Below are 14,215 nucleotides of genomic sequence, written 5' to 3'. Positions count from 1 at the left end.
TTTCTAACTCTGCACACTGGCAGGGCTAATGTACACTTGAGCATGATAAGCCAGCTGGTACTTGACTCTGGAGTATGGTACAACTGAGCCAGTCATAAAGGGCTTGTATAGTCCCTCTCCAAGTACAATATTGTTTGGTAGCATAACCCTGTTCCAGTCATCTCAAGTGAGCGTGCTCTATTTAAAGTTCACTGTTCTTAATACAGCTTCTAGTACCTTTTTGTGTGGTTGGTGGGGGCTATTGTGTTGGTGTAAGGTATTAGTAGATGTCTTTTTTCCCTGCAGTGGTGCTGAGTGATAGCCTGCCAGTGGAAACACAGGGAGAGAGCTGATGACCCTTGTTACAGGCCAAAGTGAGGAAGCTCCTGAAAGGTTAGACAAGTAGCAGGGTGAGAGAAGAGAGAGCTGGAGAACAATGGAGAGAGGGGGGGGGGGGGGGTGGAGGAGGGTAAAGAGCAAAAAGAGGCAACTGTGTAATGACCAAGGAAGACAAACAAGGGAAAGAAGTCTACTCTGAAAGACAAATGGAGCCAGGGACTAAAACAACCATAGCAGGTGTGGCTTTTACTACAGGGAAGCACACATTATCCCAAGGGAACTAATGGGGAGGTGTTTGTGGCTCTAACTGGGGCTTATCTGTATTCTGGCCCTGTTCAGTGAAACACACGCGGGTGGTGGTATTCATACAAAGAGCATCAGCCCACAGCTGCTGCTCCGAGAGTGATCAAGAATTCAAAACACCCTCACGGCAGGGGTTAACAGCAAACTCTACACCCATGTTACACGAGGAGTTGCAGTGTAAAATCTTTTCTTTTTTTAAAAAACGGCACATCTGCATAAATTCACCAAAACAAGCTTGAAAAGTTTTGATCTTAAAATGTCCTTTTTCAGCAGTAATTTGCAACAAAACAATAGCAGCTGATGATGGGGGAATTGTTTGAGCCAGTGCATCCATGGCTGGCCCTGAATATTCTCAATGGCTGGCTCCTCGTGTGGATTGGCAGCAAAGTAACAGTGAATCAGGTGTGGACAATTTCTGGTTATTTCACATGGAGAGTGGAGGATTGCCTTGATGATGCCGGGTTTCACTCCAGACGGGTACAGCAGTATCCCCAGCAGCTGGCACAGCTCAGCACTGGCCTCAAAACAGCTGCCGCAGGTAGGCACTCTGGGATGCTGAGTATTTCCTTGGAGGTCTGATCTTTGAGCACAGCGGCAGAGCCAAAGTGCAACAGCAGGTTGTTCTCAGTGGGTTTACAGACCAGGATGTCCTCTGATTTCAGGTCTCTGTGGAGGCGCAGTGCTGCAATGCTCAAAAACACCTGCCTCATTATATGATCCACACTTTCTCCTCCTGCAGGAAGTCCTTCAACTTTTGCATGTAGTGGAGGAGTTTAGGATATTAGATTGAACAAATGGTGCAGGAAGCCTACAACAGTAAAGCAGGCGGGGTGGTAGGTAAGATAAACATCACATTGCATTTGAGGCCAATATTTTAATGAACCTTTTATTCATTAACTTCTGACCCACTGGTAATTACCACACGTTCCGAAACCAGTGCACGTGTTCTCACAGACTCAATCATATCCAGTCAAATCCAAAGTCTCCCCCTGTCAATTTTGCTTTAAAATTAACATTTAAGCGAAACCACAATCTTTCCCTAAGATTGTTAGAGACTCAGAATGTCAATCGTGGTTTTCGGTGTCAAAAGTCCAGTGCTTCGTACACTCCTAGGAGACAGCGTTGCTGTTTAAGCATGATGGGTAGTTTGCTATGTTGGGTTCATACACTCAATTGCCAGATTATTAGGTACACCTACCTAAAACGAATGCCGTCTGAACACTACTGCAATAAATCCTACCCTCAGGAAGGTTATAATGTTCAGTTTTTGTGTATTGCATTATTTCTACCTTATTCCAGGTACATTATTTTGCAGCCTCCAAAATTATCATACAGTTGAATTAACACCTCTCTAAAACAGTTAGATATAACTTTTTATAACCTTGAATGAATGTAGGATTTACTGCAGTTTACAGCCACTGTGTTGTCTCCATACCTAGTTTATGAAGGTTTAATTGTCACCCAGCAGTGCTGCCCAAGTCATAGCGCAAGTCAAACACACACACAATCAAACAAAATGTTCAGGGTACGCAGATGATTAAACCTCTGTATCATACCAGCAATCCTCTAGATTCTGGGTCTTTTTATGCATTCTGTGATAACTGCTCCCATAAAACTGATATAGTATGCAAAATAAAACAGTAACAAAGAAGAGACTGAGACACACCTATCTCCTCCTGGTACTCTAAGTGTGTCCCTCGGGCCCACACTTCCAATCACTGTAACTAATAAATCTCACCTCTCTTGTCATAATGAAAAAGAGGATAAAGCGAGAGTTCTCTTTAAAAACTGGCTGTCCATGTAGAAACTGAATATTACAGTGACTCTCAGTAGTCATTACACTCTCAGTAAAATTTAATATGGTGAAATGCTGCAACTGTCTCGGACATTAAAACAGTTTGACGAGACAGGCTGTTAACCAGCCATTCACCCATTTGTTATTTCACAGCTGAAGTAAACAATTTGTCTGCCTTATTTTAGCACTTCTTACATACCTCTTGCACAAGCTAACAATACATCAGGAACTACACAATAGTCAACAGCAATCAAACATCTGTGTCTTTATGAACATCATGGATGCCTTGAGGCCTTCAAAATGTATAAATTATTGGAATTGATTGAATATTCACAAAGCTACTATTCAGAATGCAAACGGAGAGAGGCATTAAGAGCTACTGCATTACTGCAAGCTTGTCCACTTTGGTCACTTCTTGAACTTGGTCGGTTTCCTTGTTTCTCAGTGTGAGTGACTCACTGTTTCATTTGTATCATTGTGAAGGAGGAACCCCCTGCTGACTCCCTCAGGTTGGACTCCTCAGGAAGAAGAGAGAGAAAGGGCTCCTCCCTGTGGCGAGGCTACAGCTGTCCATCTCAATGAGGAGGGTGAGAGACTCCTCCATAGCAACAATCCTACATAGCAACAGTGTCTTTGAATAAAGATAGCCTTGGATGCCATTCAGAGTGTATCTTGTATCTTCAGTCCTTAGAAACAGAGGACACTGTATGGGAGTATTGTATCATACCCAGGCTGGTAAGCATACATTCAGTGGTCTCTTTTGCTTCATATCTGGTTTATACAAGTGGCTGCATGCCGTTACGTTGTATAAATAGGAGATTCACTCCAACTACAGGCGATGAAATGAAAAAAATAATTTAATTCTAGGCAGAGAAAAGAAAACTGAAGCTCAAAAAGTGGGAAATCTACTCAGAACAGAAACAGCTAGCATGGAGCATTCAAAGACTTAAGATCTGTATTTGAATAACAACACCTCTTAGCCCCCTCCGGTAGAAACATCTCAACCAAGAATTTGTCACTCTCTATTTGAACTTTTCCTTCGTCATTTCCACACTCCGTATGATGAATCATTCAAAGCGCTGAGCTCGAAATTAGACCAGACAGGACAGAAACTTGCCTCACATTGAGCTTTCCGCAGCCAGCCCAAGTCCAATTTCAGTCCAACAATGCAGTACTTTGATCAGTCTATACGGCTGATTTAGGATGTCGTTACTAACTGTCTATCACTCCTACGCAGCCCCTCCAGGACCAGTCGAGCTGAGCATGCCAGGATTGGGACATGCCAGGAAAATGGGAGTAGGGTTATACTAGACGGTGGCGAACTTCCATATCAAAGATGTCAAGCCAAAAATGCGCAGGCAACATTGTCAGTCCAGTGTATAGTAAGATAGGATGTTTGGTCATGGAGGTAGTATTCCGTTTGACTGTGTAGCTCTTCCATAGTATCAAAGGATAAGTCTGGTGATACTCTATATTTTCGTTATTAACAACAAATCCCACAAAAAAAACAAAACCAACAATTAATTGATCTGAAGTAGCTCAATATACTGTACTGTAGCTTATTCCTGTGTGCCAAAGACCCCCATTGTAATCCAAAACCTATTAAAAATACACTCTGTGACATGTTCCTTTATTACAATCAACACAGGCACTGTAATTTATTTCCCACATGGACTGTTCTGGTGCCGTAAATACTCGCAAGGGCACTAAATCCGCTGCTGAAAATAGTCCCCAACAAATACACCATTTACTTCTGTTCCTGTAACATTTGGTGAAAACTACAGTGCCAAGATGTTTAAGGAAATTATGCAGCCTTTTTCAAATTAAAGTATATATATATAGATCTGTTTTTGAATAATCACTTCCTCAGTAGGAAGAAATGGGCTTGAGCCACTGCCAAGTATTGTTGGTCTCTGGGTTTTCATGGGAATTGTTGACATAAGAGAAAAATACAGTATTACCATTTTACAGAAAAATTGCCCACACACTGTCAAAAAAGTAAAAGTGGCTCTTCAGATGCAAACAGAATCAATTTATTCTATGTGTAAAAGGTGACACAATGTGAGGAAAAAAAATCTTTTAAACACTGAGTACTGTTTTATGTCCTTCACTCCACATGGAAAAGTGTAAACTTTGACCACCACTGTGTGTCAGATAGTCAGGTGTCTTTTTAATGCTGCACAGCTCAATCAAAAGACAATCCTCCTGCCTCTCACTGTCACATATTAGCTTTGTTGCTCTTGGCTCCCTGTGGCCATTATGTGAATGGGACCTGTGCCTGTTCTGTCACACTTTGATCATCCCTGTTATTAACCATTCGCCAGATACATCTCTCAGCTGCGTTTCACAGTTATGCTTTCACACAATTCAGAGCCTGCTGCAAATCACAAATGTCAAGTACCTGCAGGGGTTGGACACAGTACCAGCAACACCTGTGCAATCTCATGCAATCGAGTGCCGCAGCTCTGCAACAAATGCTTCAAATCTTTTAGAAGACAATGCTTTGGTTGAGACTGTGTCCGAGGTGTGCGATGATTTCTGAGGTTGTAGGTTAATGCGACCCTACTCTAAATAGTTGCCTTCCGTTTGCCTTCATGTAATGTACATAAACAAACTACCAAAATGCATTTTTTAGAAATATATAAATAAATATATAAAAAAGGTAAAATGGCTTAATGATTTTTTTATATCTTTCTTGATATCTCACTTTCCTCCTATACTCCTATGCTTTCTCTTCCATTTTTTGCTGTGCGTCTCACTGACACAAAGAGAGATACGAGGATGTCAAAGGTAACAGAGATCTGAATGCTTCTGTCAGTAAAAATATAGCTTCACTACCTTGCTGAGCACTTCGGGAATTCTTGGCCCAGCTGTAGACAAAAACAGACATTTTCCATCATAGACTATCCGGTCCCCTTTGTTTTGAGGAATTCGAGACTCTTCTCTGTATAGATGTTCTCTCCTGTTATATGTTTGAGTTTCATCCACTCTCAAATGTAAAGTCAGGAAACCATGAGCTAACGAGGTGATAATTCTGAAATGTCAACTTCCACTTAACTGATAATCATGGATTCACACTACTTACTGGTGTTAATCAGAGGGAAATTACTAACTTTTTACTAACAGAGCCGTCATGAGAAAGAGTGTGAAGCTTTGGTTATACAACGGTTTATAATTAGAATACATTTTACCGTTGAATATGGACTCATATAAACTGTTATAAGAAATCATATTAAAAAGTTAAATAATCTTCATTTCACATACGCATGTACACAGAAGACAACTACAACCTCTTGTGCACACACAAACATACAGTCTCTCATGGACTGATTACCTCAAGACTTTCATTGTCTGTGTACTTTTTGCACTACTGTTACTGCACTACTGCTGCTGCCGCCACCTGCTGTATTTGCAGTCCCTGTTCCTGCACAATCTATATATAACCGATTTTATTACCATGTTCGATGGTATATATTGCATAACTGCTAATTGTTTATACTGTGTATAACCGTTCTACTATACATACTATTTATTAGTTATGTTCATACATATAGTTACATACTGACAAAGCATAGCTGCTTTACATTTTTGTAAATTGTTGTCTATTTTGTATGTATTTCATCCTTTTCTCTATCTGCCTAGTATTCATTTTGTACATGACTTTATATCCCTACATGGTACTGTTTGCACTATCTGGTTAGATGCAAAACTTCATTTGGTTGTACTTATACTTACTGTGTGCAATGGCAATAATTTAATCTAATATCAGTAATAATATTCTTAACAATCAGGTGGAAACAAAGTGAGAATTGCTCAAAATTGATGGATGTATCACCTTGTCTGTACCTGTACTCTCTTTACAGTACATCATGGACCACAACATAAAACCAGATACAACTACAATAGGACTGCAGGATTAAGCACTAGTCCACACTGAGAGCCTCGGTATGTAGTTAATCATTAAAACTAGAATGCATAAAGTTTGTTTTACTTAATACGAAGGAGAATTGTAAAGCAGAGAAACTGGTATATTTTAGTTTCCATACTCTGCTATTGAGAAATGTTGAACAGCTTGTCGGGTCGCACTTGTCCTGGTTGACAATGATAATAAAGTCTGTTAAAACAGCACATTGGCAGCTATATTTTTCACACCAAGTTTGTACAGTCACACATTGAAATCAACAGCATTAGCCCATCGGTTTCACACTTCACTAGCTGTCCCATTTCCTAGTTTTGCAGTGCTTGATTCAAATAAACAGCAGGCTTTCACAAAACCTCCCTCAACAACTCCACCATCTCTGATGTGGTTCAAACATAATTTCAGTCATTGCTGAAGAGCGCAACACTGTGCAAGAAGTTCCAGATTTCATATTTAAATAGACTTCAATACAACAATATGCTGCAAAGGAACAAAACAAGATATTCACTCAACTGTTATTGTTGAGAATCCCTAAATAGTCGGAGACTGGCCTGTACTTGACACTCATTCATTTATTCATTCACTCTAACCAAATTCAATTCAATTCACTTTCAGTTTTATTTGTCCCGGAAAAGCAATTTGTTTGCATCAAAGTGCACATGAAGCATTCAGAACAATACATCATACAAAACAATAGGCGAGAGCATTCAATGCAAAACAATATGCATACAAAAACAACAGACTGGAAGAGACCCACATGGACCACAACAGCAACAGAGGCCTGAAGGCCATGATTCAACTCAAAAACTAGTTAAATGTACGTATTGGATAAATGTCATACGCTAGTGCACTGCAGACAAGTAAAGGAAAGTTCATTCAGCCGGCCACCGTATCAATTGAATGGCTGTATTATTAAATGGATACAGAGTAGTACAGGGTGTATTTGGTGTCGAGAGACTGACCTGAAATCACTCCCTGTAAGCAAACACCGAGCTCAGCACAGAGAAGATTGGGGAGTGACAATGACAAACTCCTCCACAGGGGAATCAGAGCCTTCAGGTGGACACTCGGGTGGAGGTGGGGTTTATAAAATGCTGAGGTGGTGTTTGTAGCAGTATGTGTAGGATGAGCTCCAGCTGCCGCATGGCCACTATCCCCATACACACCTCGAACCATCAGGGTAATAAACTATCTTGTAAATTGTGTTTTGATACATATATCCACCTCATATGTGGCAGCAGGCTTAGACACATCACTTATACAGCAGTAACAATATCTATACGTATGAAAAGCGTTACAATCTCTTACTTATGAACTGTTATGTTATTAAGTGTTGAGCAGCAGAGTAAACCACAGAAGAGGCGCAGTGCTGTTTATATCAAACTATGATGTGAAGAATAAACTGTCACACACCTAATGCCTTTGAGTTCAAATCTTCCTATAATGCTTAGCTAAATATGAAGTATGTTGCGAAAATGTCATTACCTATTCTATATGCAACAATAGCCATGATACATTTCCCTTAAAGCCATTATTAAAAAGGCGAATTAAGTGAATGGGCTCATGTTGACATTTCTAAAGCCATTATACAATAAATTATACTTTGTAGAGCTATTATACAATACTGTAACATCCTCTACTTGAGAGACCCAATTTGCAGTGAGCCAATTGGCAACTCCACAAAAACAACACCAACAACCTGGGGGGAAATGAGCTGCAAACCCCATTCATCCCACAACTCTCTAATATTGAAACACACTGTATTTCACCACTGTGCAAACTAACAGCATTAAAGCATCATAATCCATGTGCAAAAACAGGAAAGGAAGACAAGGCCAGCCATTACAAGAAATGAATGCTCAACTAACACCAATGCAAATATGGCACATAATAGATGGCAGAAGCATGAGAGCAGAAATTAGCAGCCAGCATGGGCCAATAACAAACATCAGGTCTGTGAAATGGCAATAAAACTGTAAATAAAGCAGCAAATTCTTACCTTAGACTGGCGAAATGAAGCAGGGATCAAGACATCTTAGCATAGTGAAAAATTCCTTTGGTAAGAGTTGTAGTCCAGAGCTGCCAACAGGAATGACAGGACAGAATCAGCCTTGAAGTGCGAATTGTTGCTAACCGACAAAGCTAAAAAATGACCAGCTAATGCTAATGGAGTCCGGTGAACAAATATTCCTCCACTTAGCCGATAAAAAAAAGTGTCAGTTGGAACTGACTACCTGAACACAGTTGCAGGTATGCTTTCACAACTCCTTTGTTCTTTTATTGCAGGTTTACTTAGACTTTATGGCCCCATTTGAATTTCTGGATTAGTTCTGAAATCGACATCCTGTCCCCTTTTACATTAGAAAATGGCTAATTTGGATTGCTCATGTTGAATTTCTCATTCAATAGCCCTTTGTTCACAGCAGACATTTTGACTTGTCATTGCAGGAAAGGCACAGGTGTTACTAATAACATTAAAGATGGCTCTGTTTTATTCAAGCGTCTCACTAAGCCATGACAGTGAGCCAGCATGCCCAATACCAGGATCCAGAAAATGAAGCAGCAAAATGGAGTTCAGCCATCATTCATATGATTATTTACACCTGGGCTTTTCTTACATTAACACATCAAGGTGTATTCTGTGAAAAGGGCCTATTTAGTTGTTTTGGCCAGGACCCTCATTCACAAATGTAGTGTGGAGTGCAGCATTGAAGAATTGAAGTGTATGACTGGCAAAGGAGACCAGAATATATATAAATACTTTGATTGTGTTATTTGCTAAACTTTTCTCTATTTATTTTGTTATTTTCAGTTGTTTGTTTATTTGTATATTACTTTTTGCTGGTGAAGATGGAGACTGTTACTGTGTCTGGAAAATGTTGCTGGTTCAATAAAGCAATAAAAAAGAGAGAATGGCTTTTCTACAGCAGATAAGAAAAGGCACAGGTGGATCCAATAACACTGACGATGATTCCCTTCCAGTGACCCAGCGTACACAACACCAGGGCCCTGGAACTCGCACACCTAAAAGGAATGCAGCCTTAATTAATGTTATTGATTACACCTGTGCTTTTATTACATGTCAAAATAATTCCACCACTTAATGGCTGTTGGAATAAAGGACATTCAAAGCTACAAATTAAAGCTATTTGTTACCGGTGATCTAAAACAGTGCCAATGGGTTTAAAATTGTGAAAAACAGAAAGACAAAAAGAAAAAAGGAAATGACCATCCAAAACGAAGATAACCTCTTTTTTATCTTATTGTAAAATTTATATTTTCTTTGGCAACTTTCATTAGCCATTTTCACCATCACAACTTACACAGAATGCTATTTATTATGCTATTATTAAGGTTTAAACTGTAGAGACTGGAGGGACAGTATTTTTCAGCAATGTACTTTATAGATAAGCAATAGCCCCCCCAGAGATACAGATTGAATTGACAGTAAACCATAGAGACACTCATGTAAATTGTTGGCAGGGAATTTGACTTGTGACTGTCTGTGGCAGCATCACACAAAAGGGAAGAAATCATGCTTATAGCCATTAGCAACGGTCCAAAATAAAAGTGTCTGTGTGTCTCTGTCTGTGTGTGTGTGTGTGTGTGTGTGTGTGTGTGTGTGTGTTCGTGTGGGATGTGATGTGATGTGAACCCCTGCTGCTGTGTAACCCCGCTATGTGAGATCTGACAGCTCCCACTGCTGTCTCTATGACAGGATAAAAGAGCGTCTATGTGTGTGTGACTCAGATAGCGGAAAGGAGGAGGAAGTGGCCAGAAAGAAAGAGAGAAACCATAGCTTATTCACACAAAAAAAGTAAATACATTCACTCAAGTAAATGTCTCTTTGAAAGCTTATCTGTGTGAGCATGAAAAACTAGACGTCCAACATCCTTTTGAAACCCTAACAAGCAACAACAGGCCTGATGGTATCTGCTGGGCTGACCATTATAAAGCAGAATAAAATCTAAGATTTAAACTTGTCAAAAGACTTCAATATAATTAAGCCCTTCAGACAAGAAATGGCACCATGGGAACCTTCTGACTTCTTTCTCAAAACATGAAGACATGAGGGCAACAAACATCTCCTCAGCTAACTCACATTTTGAAGAACTATAAAATCTTAAAGTGTTCATAAGTAAAATAAATACACAGTGAGACTTAAGCCTGTACTTCAAGATGACAGGTGTACATATATTTCCCACTTGTAAGTACACAAAATGCAACAAACTAATAAATGCACCCTTGAAAGTTTATTGGAGATGCACTTTGCAGTTCCAGGTCCTCTTTGTTGTTTGGTTTGAGGCAGTCCAAGCATAAAAACTCCGCCTACAAACGTACAATTTACCGTGACATTTGTGAGATGGTTCCTACTCTCAGACAACTTTGATGTATTTGTAGTGTTTCCAAGCCATTTGCCCACTCTGGCTATAAAAAAAATAGCTTCCTTCAAATAATAGGTAGGGAGTACATGAAGTACACTTCTCAACAGTTAATGGAATCCACTATTAGTGTTCTTAAAGTCTTAAGGACTTATCAGGATTTCTGAGAGTCTCCCAATCACTGCAGCCTGGGAAAACATGAAGGCAGATTTTGTGAATGGAAAATTATTTCACAGCCTCAATGGGCAGATAAAGATTGGGTCTACATCCTTCTTTTGCATGATAAAGTAAAGTAGTTTACATACACTATACAATTATTTACACAATTCATCTGTAAAATGTATTGTTTTGGATCTGTATATGCTGCATGCAACCATCTAATCAATAAAACAATACAAACATATATTTATGTTTACACTTTCCCATTCAGGTTAGAGCTGGGTTCAGGGAGAAATTTAGTCTCATTTTATGTTTGACTTCTTATATGTGCATGCAGTTTGATGTGAATCATAATGTGGAAATGTGCTACATCCCCAATATTTTCCAGTCTGAAAATTGCATGAGGATTTCTCAAGAGTTCTTACCGAAACCTCTTCAGGATCACATTTGGCAGTGCCTGCCTGTGTACTCTCAGAGAAGCAGCGCAACAGAAAACTGCAGGAGGAACAGCGATGCAGCCTGTAAATGGTTATTCTCCTGAGACAGCTGGAATTGCAGCATGATACCTGCCTGGCACACATCTAGACAGTGAATATTGAGATAACACCTACGATCACGATCTCCCATTTAAGATAGTGCACACTGTTTTGCAATGATGTTCACTGTGCATTACACTACTGAAACTAAGTGAGGAATGGCTTATGTTTTGGATGAATGACAGCTGAAAATGATTTCAGGGTTCTGCGGTAGAGCAAGCATTGCAGAATTTGTGGGGAATAATGTAGGCGCTAAGGATGTACGATCATGAAAAACTTATTTGGGGGGATACGGAGGTTATTCTGCTTCATCTGACGAAGACAGAAGAAAGCTCAGCCCCTTGTTTTTCCTATAAACCTCACTCCAAAGAGCTTAAAATTAAAATGATGTATTCACACATCGCAGTGCCAGAAGAGGAAGAGAGTTTGCATATCCATGTTTTTGGATACACACCAAGAAAGTGGACAATTGCTCATTCTTAATGTGGCACGCAGTGTCATATCTGCTTAAGCAAAAAGCTGTTTACTTTGAAGTGAGGCTTGACTTGCACACAGAGCAACATTTTAGGGATGCATGGCTGTTCTCCTTTGCAGCCTGTGGATGACTCATGCTTCTCTGAGTGAATACCGGGGTATACAGCTTAGAGCAATGTTTGTGTCTCGAAACACATGAATTGAAAAATCAGACAGACGTTTTCATCGCTGTGCTACGCTAGATTAAATAAATCTTGCACGCACACACACACACACACACAAAGTGTTTTTCCCAACGTATTTTGCATTTCAAGTCTTTGCAAAGATGCATGAAAGTTTCATTCAAGGTGCAATATATTGGTCGAGTCAGCTCAACAGCACTAACTAACCACTAACAACTGCTCTTGATGGTAGGGCATGCTTGTGTGGTAGCCCTTTGAATAAAAGTGCTATATAAATGCAGTCCATCGCTCTATAAGTTACGCGGTAGGTGAGTTAATAATGATTATTACACCTTTACAAACACCACGTTTCATTTTCAGGCAATCTGGTAATGTTGAATCTTGTCAAGGGAAGTTAGGTGGACTTGTTTCAGAGGTGCATTTGAATTATGTTGCGTTATACTGAGGGTTGTTAATATTTTGGCCAGCCCTTTTCTGTCAATGACAGTAGATAAGTATTAGAAATGCTGCTCAGTATAATACTACACAATTAAACATTTTTCACAGACTACAGCCGATAAAATGACCATGCAATTGAATCAATACTTCTCTTAAGAGTTTCTGGTCAGTTTCTGGACATTATAATCTCCATGAAATTAGGATTCACTTCAGAGCGATTGTACTATTAGACCATTAGTCTCAGCTAGGTGTACCTAATAAACCTTTAACTGACTGACAAATGAGCAACAAATAAAAACAGACAGAATCAAAGCAACTTTTACTTCAGAAAAAACGTGGCAGTTGTGTGAACAAAACAGAAGATGAGTTGCTCCAAGCCTGATGGGAAAGGAGGGTAAATCAAAACCATGATAACACAAAATCAATTCACAACTACTGTTTTGTCAGGGATGGTCAGTACAATAATCATCTGTTTCAACTCCACCGACTCTCTAATGCACTCTGTCACATTCCTAAACTGCTGCCAAACCATAACTTCTAAAATGTTCAGTGAGAAATATATTCCACAAAATACTCCCCCAAAGGCACTGCACTGTAATATTTTCTGCAAAGAGTATGCATTGCTTCAAATTTGCTCGGGCACATCAATGATCAAACTAAAAACAGGATTTAAAAGTTAACCTCAATAAAAGCAAACGTAGTATTCCCCAAGTACTTTGCCTGCTAAATGTGACTTGGCATTTGTAGGCAACTAGGCCTAGTATGTATCACAGAAAATACAGTTAAGAGCACTCATAGTTATGCAACAAGTCAACCCAGAAAAAGACCCATTTGAACCGAAGGATAAAGTGTTCATTAGTAGGCCACAGTTGAACTGCAGCACGTTGACAGGGAATTTATCAGCAGCTCCAGCAGTCACTGCTACCAGAGTCCCCTGATTGACATCCGCCTTTCAACACCCAAACTCAGTCCTTGTACTCAGTGTACTTCTTGGCCGAACCGTGCACCTTGTTGGCGGGGTATTTCAGTCGGTTTAGGGCCATTTTACGAAGCACCGCTTGGGGAAGGTTGATGCGACACTTCTCGGCGAGCTCCACCAGGTAGATCAACACGTCGCTGAGCTCGTGTGCCAGGTGCTCTCGCTCCGACTCAGTCCAGTCCGGCAGGCCCTCTGCCACCTCCCCCCGCCACTGGAAGAGCTCCGCCACCTCACCCACCTCTCCGACCATAGCCAGCAGCAAGTTGCGGGGCTGGTGGAACTGATTCCAGTCCCGCTCGTCTGTGAACTCCGCCTGCATACGCCGAATGTCCTCAATGGTAGGCTCGGGGCTGAAGGAAAACCTCCCGGCTCCTCCGTTCTGCAGCTTGGAGTGAGGCGATGCCTTCGTTGCTGCTCCGTTTACCACAGAAGAGTGGGACTTGTTAGCAAAAGCATCGTTGCTGCCATTTGAAGACACCGATGGCTCGTCACCGTTTATGCCACAGGCTTCCTTTCCGTTTGTAGCCATCATGGTGTATGAATTTTATCAGCGGTGCCTCTAAAAACAACTTCTTAAGGTCTGTAAACAGCCTGCTTGGCTAGTAACGTGTGTTGAAGTCCCGCCAGTTGACGGAACGGAAATGATGCAGTTTATGTCGGAAACCGGAATCTTACCAAGACTGGGCTTTGTAGTTTTAACCTGAAATCCTGCGGCGTAAACGCACACATT

General features: G+C 40.5%; 1 protein-coding gene across 1 annotated transcript; it reads right to left on the bottom strand.

The window, feature by feature from the left end:
- Positions 1-12,836: 12,836 nt before the first annotated feature.
- dctpp1 (dCTP pyrophosphatase 1) lies at positions 12,837-14,045 on the bottom strand. Its single transcript, XM_070924283.1, has one exon. The coding sequence runs from the start codon at positions 14,015-14,017 to the stop codon at positions 13,472-13,474; it is 546 nt and encodes a 181-aa protein (XP_070780384.1). The 5' UTR covers positions 14,018-14,045; the 3' UTR covers positions 12,837-13,471.
- Between the last annotated feature and the right edge of the window lie 170 nt (positions 14,046-14,215).

Source organism: Enoplosus armatus, chromosome 2 (genome assembly GCF_043641665.1).
Source record: "Enoplosus armatus isolate fEnoArm2 chromosome 2, fEnoArm2.hap1, whole genome shotgun sequence".
Taxonomy (NCBI): Eukaryota; Metazoa; Chordata; class Actinopteri; order Centrarchiformes; family Enoplosidae; genus Enoplosus; species Enoplosus armatus.
The sequence above is the reverse complement of the archived record's forward strand: the minus strand, read 5'-3'. Positions and strand labels throughout refer to the sequence as shown.